This window comes from Bombus huntii, chromosome 8 (assembly GCF_024542735.1).
Source record: "Bombus huntii isolate Logan2020A chromosome 8, iyBomHunt1.1, whole genome shotgun sequence".
Taxonomy (NCBI): Eukaryota; Metazoa; Arthropoda; class Insecta; order Hymenoptera; family Apidae; genus Bombus; species Bombus huntii.
In genome coordinates this window covers 6,702,097-6,725,966 of record NC_066245.1, presented here as the reverse complement: position 1 = coordinate 6,725,966, position 23,870 = coordinate 6,702,097, and the positions used below count along the sequence as shown (strand labels likewise).

Genomic DNA, 23,870 nt, shown 5'->3' with positions numbered 1-23,870 from the left:
TACCAACGGCTACGGAGATAAATTGTCGCGGTCGAGCGAAGCTGTTCCCCAGGATGGACGTTTATCGCGTTTATTGGCTGGCAGGCAACGCTCGATCGGAGACGCGAATAGCGCATAGAGTTATCGGCCAGTTTTATTTCGAATTTCTTAGAACTGGAACTGGAACCGGTATGAACGAGCCTTAGGAACGGTACGGAGTCCTCGACCGGAATGTGGATTTACTTATCTTTCGTGGCGCGTTGCTGTGCACACAACGAAACACGGCCAACGATCGCGCGAAAACCGCGCGGATAGTCGCGATTCGCGATTATATAGCTACGGAATAAATTGCTACAGAATCGATGTAATGCAAGTGAAACGCGAGATACTCTGAATCGGCGCGTGTATACTCGTGCACAGCCTAACTGCAGCGACCACCGTGTGGACTCAGCTGCACAGCTGCCTTAAGTGAGCTGATTAGAAGAACGAAGTGAACGATCGCAAGAGATAACGCTACGCGTGCTGATAATTATTAATCGTTTAGAGATATTCGTTATCAGATGGAAATGTGTAGCATTTTGAACGAGATTCATTAGGTTTCTCGATACGAATGCCGATGTTATGTAAAACCGATGGGGAATTCGCTCCTTAGCCGAGGAGAAGAGTACTTCTGTCCTGAATAACTTTGAAATTATACGAACATCGAGTTAATCGTGTCGGTTGGGAAATCGTGTCAGTTAGACGTATCCCTTGATGAACGCCATAGCGTTTTAATCGCCTTTCACGGCGATTGTGAATCATCGAGGGAGAAAAAAATTCTCGCTGTACGTGCGAGTAACTTTAACCGCATTCAAGCAAAGATTTGCATATCAAAGCTGTTACGTTGTAACCGAGAACGCATTACGATGCACGTTCGATAATTCGGCACGGCCGTGTATGCAGCAAAATTCCATCTGGCTGGCGTCCTTCGAATCGCGTGACGCTGGAGATGGTTTTCGGATCGCCTCTTTTATTTTATCGAAAAACCTGCTGCCTCCATTGCCAAACCGAGTAATTTACCGGGAAGCGATCCGAGCAAGAAACAATTCGCAACTTCGAACGGAGTTTGGCCGTGCTCTTTTACTTCGTATTCTTTTGGCTAGCTTCCTGTAGGTTGCGGTGCTTTTCCACGTTTACGCAGAAACGATCGGAAACACGTTTACCAGCTCCGAGAAACCATCGTTCTTGAATACTAGTTAGTATGCACAGAGAAATTGTTCGCACTAAAGTCGTTTCGAAATATTCAGCACAGAGAATTGCCTTTGAGCAACGATAAATACCTAGTTTGTGAGGAAAACAAAAGATTTCTAGATTGCATACAATCTCATAAGGCTTGATATGAATTACCTCTAATTCGTAAAGCTTAAAGGGGATATTAATAACGAGATCCAAGAAACTTCAGAAGGCCTAAGATTCAAGAACCATAATTAACTCTCTGCGAAACATTCCAAGTAATCTCTCACATTTACACAAATATACACATACATGGAGATATACATGATACACATTTATGCCAGTATATCTGAAAATATACATGTTTAATACATTATAAAATATCAACGCTTTGTTACAATGTTTTACAATGTGCCAGTTTTAACGATATTTATAGAAAGATTTTGCACGAGTATAAATATCGGCTCAACTCCGTAGAACTAAAATTACTAAGGTTTCAAATTCTATGAAAAGCAACTAGCTTTCAAATTGAGATATTTTTGTATCGCGAGCTTAACCAACGACTTCGAAAACATTCGATCATTTCATTAACTCAAAAACCGATGTGTTTTGTTACGGAACGTAATTTGCAAAAGCAAGATTCGCTCGATCATTGTAAAAAAACTTGCATTTCCATTTTCAAGCGATATTACACGAACACAATAAATTGCTCTTTTCATACGGATACGTTTATTGTAAATTTTGTATTGATCGCGAACGTGATTAACGTGATCCTTTCGGTGGAAATTCGATATTTCCGACGCGAATAAACAAAGAACAACAATGGCTCGAATGTCGTTTATCGATTAGTTCATTATGAAATCTAGCATTGTCCACGAATTAAAATTTTGACTTCGAAATGTTCAACAACGTTTCCATGGGAAAGTCTGTCAGAGAAAGAGGGCAAGCGAGAGAAAAATATGACAATACGTATGAACACTTTCGATGCGTGAGTTAATTGCAAAATCATTTCAAAGTTATATATCTATACCGGGGATAAAAATGATAATAGTCGTTAATATTCCTGTTTTCTCGAGCAACGAGTATAACACCCCTAAAATCAAAAGCCCACGGTTTTGACATAACTTTCGCCGCATCCACCGTAATTAAAACGCGAACAATAAAATTAATGATTGCTAATTATTTCAGCCACATTGAAATGTTTCACCGGCATGAATTAATAACCTCCGAGTTAAAACCTATTGATAAAAGAAAATGAGCAGAAAAAGAGACGAGAGGCAGAAAAGCGAACGATAAGGTAAGAAGTATAATAAATTTCTCTGAAACTATACCTTATTGTATCGATGGTTCTTTGTAGAATTTTATCAAAGTACCTAACTGCGAGTACGTCGATGAATTGTTTTACGGCGTGTTGCTCGAATGTCCATGGCCTGTGCTGCAATCCTGCGACCTGCCTGTAAGAAAATCGAACTATCACCAACGTGAAGAAAACTATGTCTTTTCATCGAGCTCCAGTTAAAGGAAACACTGTTTCATTGTATCGAGATTTAAACGTTTTGTCACATGAACTGATTAGGTAAATACAATAAATTTTCTTCGAAATCTTTCATCAAGAAAATATGAATAACACAAAATTTCATTCTCGCATCTTCAATCATGCGCTTGATTTAAATTTGCGAAGCGTTGTAGAGTAAAGGTTTTGTAAAAAGTGAAGGACTGGTCATTATTTCTTTGAGCTAATGAGGTCCTATTCGAAAATCAAGTATACTCGATAGCGTTAGTATGACACATGAGTTATCAAAACGGACGAACGAGTTATCGAAAATCACGCGATTTCGCAATGCCCTTTTCACGGTACACGTTGAGTAAATTATAAAATTTGTAATTCCGCTGCATACATGTCGCACATATTAATGGAAAACGTCAGCGCGCTCGATAACATTGAATGCTTGCGCATGTAATCACTGCTTTCCATGTTTTGAAAATTCAATAAACTGAGCGTTATTGCAATATTTAATTTATTAAGTACAAATAGCTCTGTGTGCGTGCGTGTGTGCGTGTGCGTGTGCGTGTGTGTGTGTAATGGACATTTTTATAATAAAAAAAATCGCAAGCACAACGAACAGCTTCTGGCGGCTTTCGAAAGATAAATAAAAGTATCATAAATGTCGACGCGAACAATACACGACATTCAATAAAATTTTGGTACATGGAATACAACTGCAATGAACATTTTTATAACGTTAATGATATTTCTACACTGCATTGATCTGTAGCTCAACATGGATATAGAATAGAGTATCTATCTACATATTCAAAGATCATCAAACAAATTAAATCAACGATAAAAATTGAATTTTTAAATATTTTATAAAGAAAATTCCCCGCCAATTGGAAAATCCTCTAAAATCATTTCTGGACATACCATCTGAACGGTTAGTGACAAATACGAAGTAAGCGTCAACATTTTCGTCAGTACTTCATTTGCAAAGGAAAAACTACACTATGGTTCGTCCAAATAATCGAATTTGCATTTAAGTCAAACTTCCATTGTTGACAAATTGAATTAGTAGAAATTATTTTAATTACTGCTTACAATTATTAGAGGACCTAATTTTGTATGTATTACAAACATGTAATGCCTACTGAAGTGTATCGATTCATCGTAATGCCTAGTAAAAAACTAAATAAAAATACATCTACATGCCTCTGTTATGCTTGTAAGATAAATTCGATTAACTTCAACTAAATAATGACGAGGAGTAACCTTCATAACCTGCAAAATGCAGTTTAAAGTAAATCGAAAGTCCTTAAAGAAAGAAGAACTAACGGAACGAACGGAGATAAAGACAAAGAAGCAAACGAGAATCTCGCACACCTGTCTGAATCTCGAGTAACGAGTTAAGAGAAACATAAGACGACCCCACAAATTCATGCTGCTCCCTTAAGCTCTTTTTCTTAACCCATCGTATTGCGCGAAGTCTTGATGACGTAGAAAACCGGTTCCTTAGTATTTATGCATCGTGTGTACGCCGCTTACGCCTTTACAAATGCATAAAATGCATCCAACCCTTTCGTCTCTTTACTTACCAACACTTACACGCGTAAGATTTCTTTCGTTCAACGTCACTTTTTTCCTTTTAGCATGCCAAGTCACACCATATACGGGGTGTACCATTTTAATCTTTACGATGATTACAATACACATATTACAAAATACATGTATATTCGTTATTCGAAAAGATACTTCAAATGGAACTTATACTATTTCAAAATAGCCCTCTTCCGATGGACGTAAATCACATCTAAATAAGGTTATCTCCAAGTACTTAAGATGATCCTTTCCTATCAGATAACTTATCCTAGGAGAGTCTATACTGTTTCGAGACAAATTCGTTGTCTTACGATGTGTTTGTCTGTGAAGGTCATTTAAAATTACTTACAGCAATTTAAAGTCATCTTTCGCTAGATATCCAGAAAATATTCCTTATGTATTCGAGAAGGTTACCTTGATCATCGATGTTTTCATTTATCACATATCCCTGAATGGATAAGAATAAAGAAATCCTAATAATTTATTGGCGTTGCTTTAAATAGTTTGTGAAACAATAAAGTGAAAGAATTAAAATTTGACAACCTGTACATAATCGAAACATTTAAACACATTTTCGTAATATTGCTTAAGTATGAAATATCGGAAACTTCTTCTGTTTTGTTTCTAGCAAGTTTTTATGAAGTTAATATAACGTCGTACGCACCTTACTACATTCCGCTTATTATTCAGGAATTTCTCAAACATGATGCAGAAAAACATTGCAGCGTTCATTGGAGAATTTTCAAAAGCTTCAAAATTGTAACGGAAAGCGCAAAACTTTAAAATGTCTACGATTTCATTTTATTTCACAAGATGGCGCTGTTAACTAAGCCGCGAAGGAGATTTCAAGTTTGAAATATGTAATGCAAATAATGTAAATAAATATGTCTATACTTCAAATAAAAAGATTTTGTAGTTTAAACTACAAATTACTTATAATTGACACATTCAAATATTATTTTCATTTATCGACAGGTATAAAGTACAGCATAAGATGGTAAAAACTATTTTACCAAGTTTTAATTTGTCTATGAAAAACAATAATCGATCTCTCGAAATTCTGACCTCAAGCATAAAAGCAAAGTAAAAATTCATTATTTCGATATGTATCGCAAATATGTTCTGCAATCAGAAGACTACATATAGCCGAAATTATAGATTGAAGTTTGGTCGCGAATTTTTTTTTAAATCCCTGTCAGACTCAACCAGATCCAAGGCTGCAATATTCTCATACCACTAATAAAATGACATCAGATGACATTACAATACATAAAAAATATCATAAACCTTTTAATATACTTCAATTACAATAGAAGTAAATAAAATATTTAAGTACAGAAAAATAAATATTTTTATAATGTACATATATTTTTTTCGCTTACACTTATAAGCTACGTTCGTACACATATAATATTGTCATATAATTTACATTATGGAATGTAGATTATTTCATTAATTCAATACGAGAGGGATGAGATTCTTCTCCAGACTTAATAAGATGTGGTACTATATAAGATGCAGCAATATCTTCTGATGATGACGAATCTGATGATTCTTTAAAAAATAAGTCAGTTCAGTTATATTTAATTTATCAAAAGAATATAACTCAAGAAGTAACTTACGATCATTTGTAGCTTTATGTTCTCTTTCTTCTTCTGTGTTTAATTCTTTGTTATATTCTTGTTTTTCTTCAACCTTTTTACCTTCTTCATAATTGAAACCATCATCTCCAGAGTCTTCATAAATGGTAAAATGAAGATAGCAAAGGGTACATACAAGTGCTATGAAAAACAAATTTGTACCGATGCCAACAATACCAGATAGAATCGGCCAATGAAACATTAAATAGCGTAGACCCGATAAGTGTGCATTTATCGTAATACTTGCAGAGTAAAATTCAATATGTCTTGATTGTATTTCGATATAAATAATTGTAACTGGATGATTTTGGTTTTCTTCGAAATTATCAAATAATTCAAGAACTACATTTTGTTTTTCCTCTGTAGTGCCAAAAATCATCATAGGTGAAAATGTAAGTGTTGTAAGTGCATGCAATAATGTGCTACGGTAATGTAACATGGTAGATCTACATGCATGTTCTAGGAGGAAACCATCTCTGCTGCGTAATTGAGCACAAACCATGAACATACCTATTTAAAAATAATATTTGTTAGATATTATTTTTAATTTCCATTGAGACTTAGAAATTACCAAGTTCTTTATTGGCTGGTGACTCTGGCATTTCTAGATGTAAATTGACTTTATATGGCTGGCCAACCATTAAAAGCTGCTGCTTATTTGTTAATTGCACATATGCTGATGGAAAGCTACAAATCCCTTTTTCTTCGTTACATGATCTGTAACACGGAAGAACTATGTAATCAAACTGTAACAGTAGAATGCATATAACATAATGTTTCAAAGAACAAAAAATAATATGCTTCAAGATATAATTCTTTTTTTCCATTAACGTACAAGTGAGAAGTGAAGCTCACTTGAATTGCAGATGTACTGGCCGTACGTATGAGATGCTCGGTACATAGGCATAATAAAATGCTGTGTAAAGAAACACAGATAACCAAACAATAACGATCCCACTAATAATAATAATTCCGCCACTTATAAGTACATCTCTAGCAGATTGTGCACCTCTTTTTGTTTTATTCTGCACATGAAATAACTTTTTATAAACTTGTTCTGATAACCTCGAAATTAACATTGTAAACGAAATTTGATATACTTAAAGTTAGAAGTTAATCCAAATACTACGCAATTTTAATTGCGCTTTCAAAAATCGCTACACAAGATAAGATAAGCCATTTATCGATCAGTTAATTTGTTTTTTAAATAATTCAGCAGTAAAATATAGGTTAACTGCATTTCAACTTTTACTTTTCTTAAAATTGGTAGTATTGATATCAGAGTACATATGTATTGTATATAAGTATCGTATAAGGTATAAGGCACGCAATTATTCTATATGGTTAAATTGTAACAAGAACTGCTAAAATTGTTTAGCTGGGATACAAACAGCTCTTAAAGACATTAAAACATATATATTACATTAAATTCCTTATTTAGTAAATACGTACAAAAATTGAAAATTATCTTCATTTATTTCAACATATATAATAGATCTTTAAAATCTTAAGACAGATTTTCAATATAAAAACACATAAGGCTAAAAGGTATAAGATACATTCCATAGGAAGTAATACATTTTATAACATACATTATGGCTATAGAATATTATCGCAGTTAACAATATACATGAAGTATTTTTAGTTAATTATGTACATTACAAGATACTTTTTACAAATTCAAATATTCGAATTTATTTTCCTTTTCTGTGTTCCAATCTTGGTCTTCCTTTCTTGGTTGTTGGTTTATCTTTTCCTTTATTTAATAATGGGTGAGTTTCTGAAAAATAATGATAAATTATATAAACCTGTTATCAATTAAATTAGCATGCATGAAAGGTCTTACCATCTACTGGTGCACCTTGTAAGTGAATATCATGAGAACGATGTTTCTTCATAGGTGGCTCGTGCAATGTCGTTTGAGTATCTTCTGAATCTTCTACATCTGGTGATATTGGTAAAAACTGCAGCGAACCAATATCTTCCATTTCTTCATCAGAACTGCAAAAAGCAGCCACTCTATCTATAGATGCAACATCTACTTCTATCTCCTCATCTTGAGCCTCTTCGCCTTGCACCACAGATTTATCTTCATCACTCAAATCGAATTCACTTTCTCTTTCTTCATATTCAACATTTTCATCTAGTTCTTTAAAATCTGGGGCAAATGCAGACCAATTTTCAACTTGATTCTGTGCCCAAATAGAAACAACACCAGATGATATGGAAGCAATAATTGGTCTCACTGGATGCCACTGCATTATTATAAATTTTTATAACATTATAATTTTGTGAAGGTTCAGATTAGAAGTTAGATTTATAATACTGATGTACTAGAGATTTATAATACTTACAACAACATCAAGTAATAATTCTCCTTTAGTTCCATGTAAAATTTTTACTAAATTTCCAATACTTTTTTCCCATACATATAAAGCATGTTGTCTTGCAGATCCAGCACAAACATATTCCCCATCTCCAGAAAAACAACACTTTTTCCACATAGTTTTGTTTACAAGATCTTGCAATTTTTGTATTGGTTCTGGTTCACCATCTTTTCCACAAGCTAGTACTTCAGTACTATCATATACACGAATTACTCTATCTGATGTATTTACTAAGAAACAAGAACCACGTCTAGCAAATTCAATGCTCTTTACAGCTGTATTACTAGCTGTGCCTTGTGATATTTTATAAGAAGCTTTCACAGTTAAGGATTCCACATCAAGAACTAGAATTCTACCACGAGCATTTCCAGTGTACACATAATCTCCTCGGCGATCAAAAGATGCTACTATGTTCAAATCACTCTAAAATAAATGAATATTAAAAATCAATATTAAAAATACTGATTAGTAGTAGTACTAATTTTATTGCATACATCATCATCAAGAGGAATAACTCTATGTGTACCCTCAACATCAACCATTACTGCTGCATGTCTCATTGGACACACTAAAAATTTATTAAGATTTCTTGGATGAAATTGAACTTTTAATATTGGAGAAGGAAATCTATATTTTTGATCACATTCTCCAGATAAGACATCCCATATACAAACATTATTATCTGTAGATGCACTTAATAATTTATGACCATTCCTAGACCAGCTAATTAACAAAGACAGTGTTATAAAATAATTAAAATAATTCATAATAAATTATTTCAGGTTACTTACCTCAATGAACATACAGGATGTACATGTGCACTAATAATTTTAGCAACACCACGTGTTAAAAAATCCCAAATAACAATTCTACCATCATTACACCCAACAGCGAGAAGAGTTCCCCTTTTATTAAATGTACAAGTGACTGCTAATGATATACAATCTAATGTGCCATCAAACTCCTAATGATTATAAACATTATATCTGTAAGACTTAGAATTAAAAAATGTATGTTATTTTTATAAAAATATTTTACCTCTGGATAATTTTGACCAAATGATTCTGTAAAAGAGAAATTATATATATTAAGGAAGATACATTATTAAATTTGAAAGTAGAGTTTGCTAAATATTTACCTAATAATTCTAAATTCATTTTTACTTTATTATGAATATATTTACTTTATAGAAATTATTAGAGTTATTGCTACACAACAGCTCGTAGCATAATTTAATACTTTCAGTAAGTTTTACATGTCCCTAGAATTAACTATTTAGAAATGACAAAAAATATTATTAATTGTTTCTTCATAAATAATACTTTAATTTAATAAAAAATAAGTTTTATATAAAAATAATTATCTAATATATAAAATTATTATATGTGACTTCATACAACTAATTTCCATAGGAATATTTTGAACAATCTATTGAACCCAGTATCAGCAGATTTTCGAACATTGCAGTAGTAAATATGGCTACTTGCGTTTGTACTATTTTGCAGTGAATACGTACATCAAAATTTATAATTATTTATGAAAAAAGAGTTATCATTAGCTAAAATACTGTAAATAACATGTTGTCCCGTACTTGTATGTTTATCTATTTGTAAATTATAATTTAATTTATATAGAAATAAATTATATATATATATGCTTTTTCTACATATTTATTGTAAACATTCATATCACTTAATGTAATTCTTAATAATTGTTTCTTTTTATATTGTTAGATTCTTTATTTAGTGGAATGTGCATTAGAAGTAGTCGACGAACAATAATATCAGCTGCTACGAAAGATGTAGCGGATCAGACAAATCTTTCATCGTTTCGTATTTCGGAATCTAACCCTGCAGAACACGATGCAAGTTGTTTAAATCGTATTTATACGGTTCCTTCAGATATTACAACATCATTAATGGCAGACATGTCAATTGAATTAAAAAAGCAAGTACAAATTTTCAGAGAATTTGGTATTTTAGTTAGGCAACCTGCAGTTGAAGTGATATCATACTTGGAACAAACTGATTATACGAAGCCTATAAATAAATATGTTCTTTGTATCCTTTTGAATTTGACAATTATGTGTGGTTTATGATATTTATTCAGTTAACTGTAACTTAACAGTAACTAAGAAGAATTTATGATGTAACTATATGCAACTGTATTTTCACTACCTATTAGATGGTAAAAGTGGAGCAGGAAAAACAACAATATTACTACATTTGGTTCATTATGGTCTTACAAAATGTTTTTTTGTACTTCACTTACCATGGGGTATGATATGAATTATATTGAATAGTACATTATTTTTAAAATATACACTCATAAATTTACTTTCACATTTTTAGTTCGAAATTGGTTTCGATATGCTAGGGACACTACTGCATCTCCTCTGGAATCAGATAAACTAGACTTACCTGAATCAGCAACAAAATGGTTAAAGTATATAAAACAGTTAAACAATGTGTCATTATCACAGCTTGATGTAAGTAACAAGTGAGACCTATTTTTATTATATAGAATTCAAGTAATTAATTTATAGTTGAAGACCACTAAGGAATATACATGGTCCCAAAGAGAAGTTACGAAACCTGGAGATTCACTTTCTAATCTTATTGAATTTGGGATACAGAGAACTAAATTTGCTTGTGGTGTTATTAATGCTTTGGTGGATGAGCTCAAAATAGCCAGCACAGCAGGAAAATGTAAAACATTAGTTGTTATAGATGGTTTTAACGCTCTTACATCTGACATTACACATGTATGTGATGAAAATCGTGTATATGTACCACCTGATAAGATATCGATAACATCTGCATTTTTAAGAAGCGTAGACTACAATTGGTGTAATGGTGCTGCAGTATTAACAGTAGATAAAAGAGCAAACAGAGTATGCAACAATTTGTGTAATATGGTTTAAAACAAAACTACTATTATCAAAAACTATAATGGATATTTTATATTTTTTATTTACAGGATAAAAGAGATTCTGATTATCCAACATATTTACTTGGTAAAAAAGGGTTTGAACATTTAGATCCCTTTCTTCCCATTTGCGTCGACGAGTATTCAGTAGAAGAATTAGACACTATCCTAAAATATTATAAAGATCGAAAATGGATCAGAAATGTTAGTCCTCAAGGACAAAAAGAATTGGAATTACTATCCAATAAAAATCCATTCACGCTTTGGACACTTTGTAAACCATTATATTAAAATCACGTTATATACAAATAAATGTTGTTATTCAGAAATTGATTAATTACTTCGTATTTTTTTTTTTTTATACATATACACACACACACACACATATATATATATACATATATATATATATATATGTTTATGGTTTTTATTTAATTAATAACATTTTAGTCTAATATTTTTGACTACAATAAAAATTCATGTTTGATCATCTTTACATGCTACTTTATTAACATGAATACATTAAGTAGGGAGGAATGTAATATCTGTAACAATAGTATACATTACATAATACTACATTCTATTTTTATTTTGCAACAGAAAAAATATGTACCATATATATATGAACTATATGTCATAAGCTATAGTGATATAATGATAAATTTCATTAAATGTCAAACTTCATATTCATTTATTTGTAGGTTGCAATATCTCTAAGACGTTATCAATATTACCATCTTCAACACCCAACAAATAAGTCAATAATCCACTTTGATTTGAGAATCCCATCTTTATCATAGTTTTAACAGCTTCATTAACTGTTGGATTTTCATGATATATTTCTTGGTAATTTGTTTCTCTTGGTAATTCAGGGTAAAGTGTTTCAGCTGAAGATCCCTGTGATGCTAATGGTGGTGCCGTTGAAGAGGAACAAGTCTTATAGTAATAATACAAATATAATTTTTAAACATGAAAACCTTACCATAATACAACTTACATTAGTTTCAATTGTTTATAATATTTTACCTGTTTCGTGCCAATACCATTCATATTGGATGAAGCTGAAGATGTTTGATTAACTTCAGTAGTGTCATTTTTATCTATAAAAGTCCATTCATCTGCTGCTACCTTTGTAGTAGCACTATCTTGACTTGCTGTTGATGCAACATCTGACACTGATTCTTTATCACCCTTTGCATTATCAAGTAACTTCCTTCCTTCACCAGGAAATTTTCTGGAATTATTTTCATCCATACATGTATCATCTTTAGATTCTTTTCTTTCTTCAGGTTTGTGACTCTGTGAAATATATGAACAATTAGAATCAGAACAAATTTATATTATTTTTGTAAATTTTATCAGCTTTGAATTTTTTTAGTGTAGTATTACCTTACAAGATTCTGGATCAACAGTATGTGCTTCTAATAGTGTATCAATAAAACTATTTAAATATGGTGCATAAATTCCCAACCAAGGATAAATGTTACAATGATTACTTTGGGATTTATTTTCATCAGAAGTATGTTTTTTATTAAAATACACACCATTCTTTTTCAGAATTTTTCTCAAATGGTGAAACAAACTTCTAGTATGATGCGATTCTAATGGTTGTGGCATACGGATCATATAATGATGTGAATGTATCTGTGTTGTCTCACATTGTGCACATAAATCATAATCTTCACATTGAATACATTTGTATCTAAATCCAGTTATGTCATTATCACAACCATCACAATATACACCAAAATGTACTGTTTTTTCTTTCTCAGGACTTGATGCTTTTTGCTCAGATGAAAAAGGTTTGATATATATTTTCTTAGGCTGCCTCATTTCTTCCTCAGCGATTTGTAATTCTTCATCAGATGATATTAAGATTTGATCACCATCAGCATCTGTAATATGTACATACATATGATCATTGTTTATGATTTAAATTGCATTATGTCTGTTTAGTGAAAGTTTTCACTTAGAATTATTTGAGAATTAAAATAAAAAAATGAACGATTTTATTACTGAATTTATAAAGAATAAATAAAATGACGTAATTATATTTATATATAATAATTACCTTTCCAAGAAACGGTGAACTCTTTACCAGATAATTCCGGGAATATTGATATGACTTTTTGGCAAAACTCATTAAAATTAAGCTGGCAATCAGCCCGAATACCATAATGATTAGGCAGACGATTAGACCGAATATTCTGAATTCCTGAACTAGACTGAAAACCAAACTTTCGAATTGCTTTGACAGAAGAGTCGTTATTTTGCAAATATACTTTATACATTATTGGATATTTATCTATATTGCACAATTGGGAATAAAATGTGAATATGTATTCGTAAAAATCCACAAAAACTATTTATTTTACACGATACACAAGTTTTCTTGTCAAGCTTCACTGTCGTATTTCCAATGTCCAGATGATTCTATTACGAATTACGACGCTTATATACGTGCGCCTGTTAAAACTTCCTGTGCAGAGTTCGATCAATTTCACAAAATGGCGTTTCCGATAACTCAGTAGTTTTTTATTTTACGATTTTATAATTACATTTTAACAATATAATTGAATAACTCTGCCCTTCCGTACTTCGATCATCTATTGTTAAGCACAGGTAATATCGTGTTTATAAAACTTACCAGTACGAATCAATAATGAATTTTTGTTGAAATTTGAACGGCGCCATTTTTGAATGAGAAGCAAGATTTGACAATCACGTGACAGGCGTAGAAACGATGATTCACGACTTTTACGATTCAGTTTATATCATTACTTCCCTATTATTGCATCAGATGACTCGGAATACTTTGACATTTTTTAATTTTTTAAAATTTATTTAATATTTAACCAATTTATAATTGAAATGGCTGATTGACATACATATAGAGCAAGCTCTATGGACACACATTGTGAATAATTATGAAAAGAATTATGAAAATATTCTATTATTCAGATAATAAACTGTGATAGTAAAGATAATAAATATATTCTAATAATTTATTCTTCCGCAATTTTTATGTTAGTTTCTAGCAAAGAGTATTTCTAGTTTCTAGTTTCATGGCTTTCCCTAGTGATTTTCTCAATTTTAGAAAAATGTTCCTTCATTTCCGTTATTTTTTCTTTTTCATTGTATGTTAACGAAAATGTGACGGAAAATAATTCGAAATTTATGCATTAATAACGACTATTATATAAATTACCTACATATGTATACGTTTCGTTTATGAGTGAAAATAGAGATTAATCACTAAAACTTCCTGTTAAAATGTAATTTGCTAATGGAATGTAGATCGATATATATCATCTACCTAATGTTATGACACATTGAAATGGACTTTACATATAATAGACAAGCAAGACTTGAATCGTTTAAAGTTGCTTAGTTGACAATTTTTCATTAATTGATTTAGCATTCTGTTCATTATAAATATTCTCTCAATACTTTAATCGGTCTTTATAATTTTTAGTATTAATTAATTAAAGTTTTTAAATGTATCAAATATGAAAACAATATTATTATCTCTTCTATTCCTTGTTCGCATTTAGCCTATCATGTATCATCATTTACATTGTCGCTATAATAATTGACAATAATATTGTTACATCCTATGGTTTAATGGATTACTATCGTAGCTAACGTGATCGTATTTTTAAAAACTTGCATTTTTCACGTCAAAAGTTTGCACGAACGTTTCGTAAATATTTAATGTTCACCCTTGGATAAAACTACTAGCATCTACTCACGAGAATTCAGTTATTAACGATTCTCGTAGTCTTCTGAATGTTCTCGACAACATATTGTCTTTCTGCGTGATATACGCGTGCACTATTCGCGACGTTCTAGAAAGAAGGAAAGAGACAATCAATTTGAACGGAATGAAAATTGTAATGTATTTAAATGTTATTTCTATCTTTTTTCATTTAACGGCAACTGAAACGTACAATAACGAAACGCTGTACATTCCTTTAATAAAATGGATTCGCAGCTACTATTCGGCCTCTGCTGTCTTTTTGTTGCATTCGTCTAGCGAGAATAAAAATTTCGATGGTATGATTTTCAAATATTTCCGCATAGAAAATTCATTCATAATATGATAACTAGAAATACAATACATTTGCGTATTTTTACATTGTTTAGTTTGGAAACTAACATATTTATCACACACATGGTCTCGTCTTCTTCATCGTGAACAAATTGCAACTTTAAGTAGCACATTCAAGAACATTCACGCGCTAGATAGAAATAATACCCTCCGACCGTTGGCCATCGTTCTTTTATCCGGATCTGACGCAGTTTTTGAATTTTCAAAGTATTCGGAATCCTTTAGAATATCCCATTTTGCATGGTTTGTGATATTCATGCCTACGGCGACGCACGCGGAAAACTATTGTTACAATCCGCCGGGAAATCCATTTAATTTGTTATACGACACTGAAATGTTGGTAATGTGTGCCGGTGACCCTGTTCTTCGTGAATGGTATTCCGTGGATGGGAACAACACCGTCATTTCCGATTTAGTCAAGTGGTATCCAAAGAAACAATTGAAGTCCCCAACAGCAGTTGTTGACTTGTTGTCCAACTTGACTCTGCACGAGAGGAGAAATGACCTGAAAGGAAAAGTTCTGCGAGCTGTCACCATCAAGGCAAAGATTCAGACATTCACGCGTAACGATTCACGTGGAGTCATCAGAGTTTTAACACGTACAATTTTCGTTTGTCTGCTGCAGAACTCGATATTCGCGAAAAAAGGTGTCAAGTTGGAAGGATATTTTAGTAGAGCGGTCAACGAGCTTGAAAAGTATCTAAATTTCACTCTCGATATCGTGACCGAGGAACTCGAGTTTGGGAGTTTCAATGTGACGACGAAATGTTGGAATGGGGCATTTCGTTTAGTGGCTTCTGGAGAAGTAGATATCGGATTGTCCGATTTTTCGATGACCAATTTTAGGCTTGATTACGTCGATTATACGGTTCCTATTATAACTACTAGAGACTGTTTGTATTTTAAGCAACCAGAAATGTCAGCGGTGAAATGGCTTGCTTATTATAAGGTATGTATGTATATATGTGTATGTATGTTACAAAGCTACACTTATGTAGTTTTGATATTTACGAAACGGTTGACACTTATTTTCAGGCGTACAGTTTCGCGCTCTGGATATCTCTACTCATGACAATTATAATTGCTCAGTTTACTTTGGCTTTTATAAGATCTCGAATAGAATCCACTGATCTAACCAAGGAATTATACCATGAATTTATTCGAATTTGGGGTATATTCTGCCAGCAAGGCATTACAGAAGGTGAATCATTGGATTTCAGAGTTTTACCGCTTCAATGATCTTCTATCTTTTACATGAAAAATCAAGAACCTAATACTATTTCTTTTCTTAGAATTTCCACGGTATTCGTCGCTAAGGTTAGCATACTTTACCGTACTTGTTACCGGTATAGTGATATTCGCCGCTTATTCCGCGTCTATGATATCCTATGTAACAGCTTACGTTCATAATCTACCCTTCCGCTCGATCGAGGAGTTTGTGAATGATGGTACATACGATGTAATCCTCAATAAAGATTCCGCAGATTACGATATGTTCGCCGTAAGTTTGTCCAATAACGAAGAATTTTCATACGATATGCTTTCACTTTTACTCGTACGTTGAGACATTACATCACAAACGTTATGTGGCGTAATATGAACGATCGACATAACGAGACGAGAAAAGTATGGTTTTCTGAACGAACTACGAACAAAACGCGAAACATTGTATATATACATAGATGGTTTTTAACGACATCATGCTATACAAAAATATAATTTGCTTTTCAGCTATCGAAAGACCCCGTTTCGGTACACATGATGGCTAAACTAAGGCCGATACATACTCTACCAATCACCATAGAAGATGGATTTCAAAGGGTAAGGTTGCTTCTATGGACACGATTTGATAACACGTCGAGTGGAATTTCTGCAACTACCTTATACGTTTTCAGATCTGCGACGATCCTACATTAGTGTACTACAGCGGTTATGGTAAAAAAATGCAGGGAATATCGAATTTTCGTATTCCTTGCGATATCGTCTGCATTGACACTGGCCGAGTGGATAGTTTGTCCCTGATCCTTCCGAAAAATAGCCAATACACCTCGATCCTGAATTACTAGTTGGTATCGATAGATACGTTATAAATGTCGACGAGCTGTGAATAAGAGAATTTGATGTATCTTTCTGTTCGTAACTAAAATATTCATCGTAATGTTGCAGTGTGCAGAAACTTCTGAACACTGGTCTACTGAACCGGTTTAAGAACAAAGTGTTTTTCACGAAGAAGAACACATTTCAGCCGGTTGGATTTTATAGCGTGGCATCTGTGTTAATAATCTTTTTCTGTGGTGTTTCACTAGCCCTTATTATATTAATCGTAGAGATGTATTGCAATAGGTACCGAAATTCTCAATAATTCAATCGTCCAATTAACAAAAGGTAAATTCGTCAATATGTGTGTATCAAAGATTCAACGCAATTTTAACATGTAAGCATTTAGTGTGTGATTCTCTTCAATTTGATTTTCTTCTAACTTAAAGTAGTATAAAAGCAGTGGAATAACTATAAACGAACAAAATGTCACATTATAAAAGCTCTACTAAATCACATCTCATGCATATTCCGATAAAAATACGATAAATCCGATAATGCACGTGTATAAATACATGTTCTTATCGACGTTAATCTTTGCACTTTGTACGTAATCTGTTCGATTGCACGGTTGATGCGTACCGTGGGCCATTACGTTCCTAACGAGATACTATCCTCATCCTCAGATCTGTAAATTCGATAAATCCCAGTATGACCTGCGGTTACGGTTTCTCCACATTTTTAGTTCAGTTAGTTACCATCAGAAGCGGTCGGGAATAGCAAAAAGGAGAAGGATATGATCGAGTTTGTTGTTGTTAAAATTTGCAAACACGTTGGTGAGAATACATATCGATGTTAAAGGAGATTCATTGGATAACATTAACGAAGTGACCGCGTATCTTAACTGTCATTAAAAGGGATTTTACCGCTGACCCGTGGTAATTCAACGGATTAACCAGGTGTTTTTGTTGCGAGATGACACGAATGACTCGTTACGCGATCATCATACTGCTGCTTCTGTCCGTTTCAGCGTTCTCGGTGGATATAAATGACGCTTACAAATATGTTCTCTTAATTAAGGACGTTCACAATTATTACAAAACATCCTGCATCATAATCGTGTGTTCAAACAGCCATACCAGTAAGTCTTGTTCACTCTTCTCGAAAATCGTATGTGTGAAAGTGGTAGACTTAACTGTTTCACGAATTAATTAGCTTGAAATGCGCAGTCAATATCGAGCCGTTATGTCTCTCGCTTAAAATACTTTCTTCCTCGGTTTGTTAATTCATAAGAAGAGACGAGCGCGAATAATTATCGTTTCAGACTTCAATCAAACGTCCTTGGCTTATATATGGTTACGGGCTTTCTCACAGCGCGGCATCTTGACCATGATCGTAAGCTTTTCTCAACTGTCACGCGAGGCTAGAAAATTCCAAGGCTACTTGACGCGCCCGTTGTACGTCGTCGCTCTTGCTACAAAAGAGACCATGGATGAATTTTCGATGGCCACCAGACAGATCGATATGTCTTCATCCGTTTGGTTGTTGATGTTTCTACCGTATCGGGGAAATCCCATGCGAGACATTTGTCAAAATCCTGTCGGAAACCCGTTCAATCTGATGTTCAACACGGAGATGCTGGTGCTCTGTTACGATCTGCCGCTCTTAACAGAGTGGTACGCGTTACGCGATAATCAAACAAGAGTCTTCAACTTGGCTACCTGGCAAACTGGACAAGGTCTGAAACTCAAGACAACAAGTTCCTTGTATGCGAGGAGAAACAACATGTTTGGGCAAACGATGCGTATATCGATCGTCCAGGTGAATGTTACGACAAACGCGAATGAATATTTAGTGTCCCCAGAGAATCATTATATTTTGTTTGAAAATTACGATTGATTCGAATTCAAGGACTCTCCGTTCGTCGAGATAAAGAACGGAATTCTTTCGCACTTCTTCGGCAAATTGATCAAAGAGCTAAGTAAATCGATGAATTTCAAGATCGAAGTGACAAGCTCGATGCTGATATATGGTGATTTGAACAAGGACGATAATACCTGGACAGGGGTGGTAGGCGAAGTAGCGTCGGACAGAGCTGACTTCGGCGTCGCAGAGTTCAGCATGACTAATCATAGGCTGGACGTAGTTGACTTTACCTTGCCGCTAATTTTGTCTCGCAATAGAATATACTTTAAAAAACCTGATGGCGCATATGTACAATGGTCCGCCTACTTTAAGGTTCTCTTTCTTAACGGAATATTTTATCCTTTCGCTTCTAGCGCGCGATTACCACACGAGAATCGGTGCTAGTTTATTTTATTTTATTTTTTTTTTATATATATATTTCTCTGACGCGCATCGATTTTCACGAATCGTCGACATCGCGATAATGGATTCCTGTTTTCAGACATTCAAAGCAGACGTCTGGTCGATGATAATATTCGTGATCGTGACTGCTCCAATCTTTTTGACTCTCATGAAGACGAGAGGTCGTATCGTGATGAGAATTCTGGCAGATAATTACATATACGTTTGGGGGATTTATTGTCAGCAAGGCTTGTCAGGTAATTGCAACACAGAGATACGAAGTGGAATATTCTCGCACGAAACCTCTCTCTTTCAGAATTTCCAACCAAGTTCTCGATGAGATTGGCTTTCCTATCGATTTTCTTGTCGTCGTTGATCATTCTATCCGCTTACTCCGCCTCGCTGACCAGTTTTTTGACAGTCTCTACGGTTACTTTGCCTTTCTCCACTATGGAAGAGTTCGCTAATTATGGGTCGTACAAATTAATTACATTCAGAAACAGTGCGGATTACGACATGTTAATTGTAAGATATGTAGCACACGGTTGTATAAAGAAATAATGTCGAACGAGTAATACAGCAGATACAATTTCAGGCTGCTAACAGCACTTTATTCGAGAAGGTGAAGAAATTGATAAAGGACAAGGAAGATTTGCCTTTGACGGCTCACGATGGCTTTCTACAGGTTTGTCTCCAAGTCCAATGCTTTATCTTCCAACACCTGTATTTTCATAAATTTTCGCTTTGAATTTAAAGTAACTATAGTTCAAATTTAGAATTAACTATCATAGGTATGTAACGAAAAAGTGGGGTTCTACATAACCGAAGCGATAAAGAACGCCATCAATATACCGTGTGAAACTTCGTTTATCGATGCGGATAGGGTCGACAGTTTGGCTCTAGTTTTGCAGAAACACGGTCAATATACAGGAGTGGTGAATTATTAGTAAATATATATGTTTATTTTACTTTTATCGTTATTAATTTTACTTGAAGTTATGCCAACGCTTGTTTTAAATATTTGTAGTCTACAACAATTCAAAGATAACGGAGTACTGGCCAGATTGAAGAATACGTTTCTGGTAACTGGGGATTCTCTCGAGAAAGGGAACGTTACTGTTAATTTGCATGGAATCGCGCCTCTTTTATCAGTTTTGGCTGGTGGGGCAATTTTCAGTTGTCTGGTATTGCTACTCGAAAAAATACACTATAATTTTTGGCGCGATAATTGCAGAGGAATTTTTCATTGCGTTTTATGGCGGAAATTCCTTAATAGGCAACTCGTTGTCGATTCAGTAGACAAGAAAAAGCGAATTGGGAATCTCTCGGAAAATATACTTCAGTCTCAAGAAAATCAACGATCAGATATTTCTCGTAATCAAAGTTCTTTCACGCAGTACAAATAAAATTTACTCTACTGCTATTTAAAAATTTAATCGACCCCGTGGCTATGACGATAATATTCGCGTGGTCGTTGCCTATCGATAGATCTCAGTCTAGTTAATTTGTCACGTATTCCCATTCTATGCGTGAAATCACTTTCACTTTATGCCGCAGTCGTATCGCTAGATCGCGAGTAATTAGTTGCAAATTTCCGTGTATCGTCTTTCTCGCGTGTATTTCAACGAGTCTTGATGATCTTGTCGATCATAATCCTTCCTAATTGCGTTAATCGCTACCACTGTAATATTAATTTATGTAATAAAAGGTATACAATTTTGTAACGTTTATAGGCGAACTTTATTGGAAATACAGGAAAGTATTCACGATCATTTCGCTCTTAAATCGTTGGTAACCTCAACTAACAAACGCATCGAGTAACTCGAAGTAATAATCATGAATTTATTTAGATACCTTGATATCATTAAGAACTTCGATCCACGATATTACGCAAAAGCACATGCCACAAGAGCTGTAATTATCTGGTGGTCGCGTTAGCGACTGAAGCGAAGACTCGTAGATTTGTACGAAACGGTTGACCCAAGACCTTTGGAGAAATTCACCCACGTGACTATCTTCCCACGTGAATCGGCCGATATCTACTGGTTGGCGAACACACGAGGCTCCTATTGCTTTATCCTCATCCTTTGATCCTGTCAAACAGGGATGTCTATAGGTTCTCGTGGAAATCATATGGCATTTAACCGCGAGAAAAATATATATTCCATAAATTTCAGAAGAAACGTAAAATGTCCTGCGATCATAGTTGCCGATCGTGTTTCACAACATACACCTGTTATGAGACAATGTAGTCAGAATGACTGTTCAACTTGATCGTACGTGCAACAAGAAAAGTGAAGATAACGTTAATTTCCAAGAAAACCTTTGCATACATAAGTAAACAAAGGTGGCAACAACTTTTACGCACGTACGTAGGTTCGGTGCTACCGAGGTAGCATAGAAGTCAATGCAGTCACCGGATACAGACGAACACGCGCTGCGTTTCCGCTTTCCATGTGGCCGGAAATGACCTTTGCCTCATTAGAAAAAAGTTACACGCACTCGTTGCGATCCTCTGCTGTCAAATTCAGCTACACATAGCAGGAACTGTTCGAGTCGATAGAATCTCGAATATCAGAGGTTGTGCGCTAGCGGGTTAGGTTTCCTATATGTACATCGTTTCGAGGATGATGGCGCACTGTTTGCGCTTCGATGAAACCGCAAGATCGGCCGCGGTACGTTGTTTCCGTCGTATCAGAGAAACTGGATCAGCCACGAGACGTTAATTTCGTGCGATCTGTGATCGCATTTTCGATCGAGGTATCCTACTATTTTTTTTTTTATCGTCGACGGAAGAACCGGACAACCTTGGCATCAACGCGCAAAATAAGCTCGGACAGGAATCGACCGCCTTCGAGGTGACTAATGTCGGTGACGAGCAACGCATTAATCGAAAGCGATAGCGGGGGCTCGAGGTGAATTTTAGACGTTCGGCGTCGCTGCACCGTGCGTGTCTATCCGGATTGCAGACCTGCGCTCACAGACCAGACGACCTCGAATCCACCGATTTAAATGCGCTGCACCGTGAAACGATCGATCGATCGATCGATCGTAATCGGCGATCAACAGTATCTCATTTTAAAGAGAATCTATTTGCTGTTTAGTCTCGGTGCACGTGGCAGTCATTGTTGGCAGGTTGTGTCATCTCTGGGCTTGTCCAGAATGCCATTATTATCACGTCGCATGCCGTCTAGACTTTAGACTATGCAACTTCTAACCGACGTTAACAATGATAATAATAATAATGAAAAAAAAAAAACGATTGCGAACCAGGAAACAATAATGCTCGCCGATAATGACTATTGTCAAAGAGGGAACAATGATGCACGGTGACTGGCATGCTTCGCAGAAAGTTCCGCGGAGAAATGAAGCTGTATACGTATATTGTATACATAGAGCGTTTCGGTGGCGTAAGTATTCGCGCTGTCTATTGTAACTGGAATGAAACCACGATGCCAACGAAGAAAATGGAATTAAGATTTAGCCTTTCGCAAGTTGACGCGTTAGATGTATCGTTGACGCTGTTATCGTGCAGTGAAACGATGAATGTACGTAAGTCGTCGATCTTGCAGAGAAGTTGCTCGAACAAACGCGACCGCTAATAGCGACGTTTACCCGGAGAACAACTTTATCTGAGATACTGGTAACCAAGGAACGTGCCGATCCGTTTGTCTCGTAAATCCGGTGTTGCGACTACCGAGGAGTTCGTTACTACGTTCGAGACCGTGGGTGGTTATTAGCGCGTTACGTTGGCTCATTGCCGCTTGGAAACCATTTATTCACCGATAATATCCAACGTCACCACGATTACAACTACTGAAACATGTAGATAGAAATTGCCAACGATTAAACAGCGACGTATGCATGGATCGACGACCGCGTGGGATTCCTCAACATTGCGTTCGTCTTCGAATCGGGATCACCGTTGTATCTTAAGAACGTCGCTTCTTACCATTTACGCTTAATTACATTAATATACCTACGCATAACGAGCGTAGGTGATTATTATCGTCGGTGGGACGAAGAATGCATCGACCGAGACTCGACACACGAACGAGCGAACGAGGACTTCGCGCATTCCAAACGAACGAGCAAGAAAATTTGACAGTTGGTGGGCATCTGGCTTCTCCTTTCCTCTTCGATGTTAACCGTGTCTACCCACGGATCGTATACCG

The 23,870-nt window shown here is 34.9% G+C and overlaps 6 protein-coding genes and 1 pseudogene across 7 annotated transcripts; 4 read left to right on the top strand and 3 right to left on the bottom strand.

Annotated features, from left to right (window-relative positions):
• Window positions 1-5,555: 5,555 nt before the first annotated feature.
• On the bottom strand, window positions 5,556-7,193 carry LOC126868879 (seipin). Its single transcript, XM_050624828.1, has 4 exons — window positions 6,781-7,193; window positions 6,497-6,642; window positions 5,908-6,435; window positions 5,556-5,839 (listed from the first exon to the last, which is right to left on the bottom strand). The coding sequence occupies exons 1-4, from the start codon at window positions 7,002-7,004 to the stop codon at window positions 5,730-5,732; spliced, it is 1,008 nt and encodes a 335-aa protein (XP_050480785.1). The 5' UTR covers window positions 7,005-7,193; the 3' UTR covers window positions 5,556-5,729.
• A 189-nt stretch (window positions 7,194-7,382) lies between these two features.
• LOC126868876 (retinoblastoma-binding protein 5 homolog) lies at window positions 7,383-9,566 on the bottom strand. The gene is made up of 7 exons (XM_050624824.1): window positions 9,451-9,566; window positions 9,351-9,376; window positions 9,104-9,276; window positions 8,807-9,035; window positions 8,280-8,735; window positions 7,772-8,180; window positions 7,383-7,705 (listed from the first exon to the last, which is right to left on the bottom strand). Exons 1-7 carry the CDS (start codon window positions 9,467-9,469, stop codon window positions 7,620-7,622), a joined length of 1,398 nt encoding a protein of 465 aa, XP_050480781.1. The 5' UTR covers window positions 9,470-9,566; the 3' UTR covers window positions 7,383-7,619.
• A 175-nt stretch (window positions 9,567-9,741) lies between these two features.
• LOC126868878 (28S ribosomal protein S29, mitochondrial) lies at window positions 9,742-11,573 on the top strand. 2 transcript variants are annotated; one of them, XM_050624826.1, is made up of 6 exons: window positions 9,742-9,905; window positions 10,046-10,372; window positions 10,497-10,589; window positions 10,664-10,800; window positions 10,858-11,205; window positions 11,292-11,573. In XM_050624826.1, the coding sequence occupies exons 1-6, from the start codon at window positions 9,890-9,892 to the stop codon at window positions 11,529-11,531; spliced, it is 1,161 nt and encodes a 386-aa protein (XP_050480783.1). In that variant the 5' UTR covers window positions 9,742-9,889; the 3' UTR covers window positions 11,532-11,573. The 2 variants fall into 2 exon arrangements, with proteins under 2 accessions (XP_050480783.1, XP_050480784.1); XM_050624827.1 differs by having other exon boundaries at window positions 9,755-9,880.
• Window positions 11,574-11,722: 149 nt separating this feature from the next.
• LOC126868877 (sequestosome-1-like) lies at window positions 11,723-13,718 on the bottom strand. Its single transcript, XM_050624825.1, has 4 exons — window positions 13,312-13,718; window positions 12,630-13,135; window positions 12,267-12,539; window positions 11,723-12,176 (listed from the first exon to the last, which is right to left on the bottom strand). The coding sequence occupies exons 1-4, from the start codon at window positions 13,529-13,531 to the stop codon at window positions 11,928-11,930; spliced, it is 1,248 nt and encodes a 415-aa protein (XP_050480782.1). The 5' UTR covers window positions 13,532-13,718; the 3' UTR covers window positions 11,723-11,927.
• Window positions 13,719-14,077: 359 nt separating this feature from the next.
• Window positions 14,078-19,286, top strand: LOC126868875 (glutamate receptor 1-like). Its single transcript, XM_050624823.1, has 7 exons — window positions 14,078-15,296; window positions 15,387-16,300; window positions 16,387-16,552; window positions 16,644-16,852; window positions 17,083-17,172; window positions 17,247-17,416; window positions 17,518-19,286. The coding sequence occupies exons 1-7, from the start codon at window positions 15,125-15,127 to the stop codon at window positions 17,711-17,713; spliced, it is 1,917 nt and encodes a 638-aa protein (XP_050480780.1). The 5' UTR covers window positions 14,078-15,124; the 3' UTR covers window positions 17,714-19,286.
• LOC126868880 (uncharacterized) lies at window positions 18,364-19,309 on the top strand (annotated as a pseudogene).
• Window positions 19,310-19,781: 472 nt separating this feature from the next.
• LOC126868881 (uncharacterized) lies at window positions 19,782-20,822 on the top strand. Its single transcript, XM_050624829.1, has 3 exons — window positions 19,782-20,220; window positions 20,291-20,380; window positions 20,487-20,822. The coding sequence occupies exons 1-3, from the start codon at window positions 20,032-20,034 to the stop codon at window positions 20,640-20,642; spliced, it is 435 nt and encodes a 144-aa protein (XP_050480786.1). The 5' UTR covers window positions 19,782-20,031; the 3' UTR covers window positions 20,643-20,822.
• The last annotated feature ends 3,048 nt before the right edge of the window (window positions 20,823-23,870 follow it).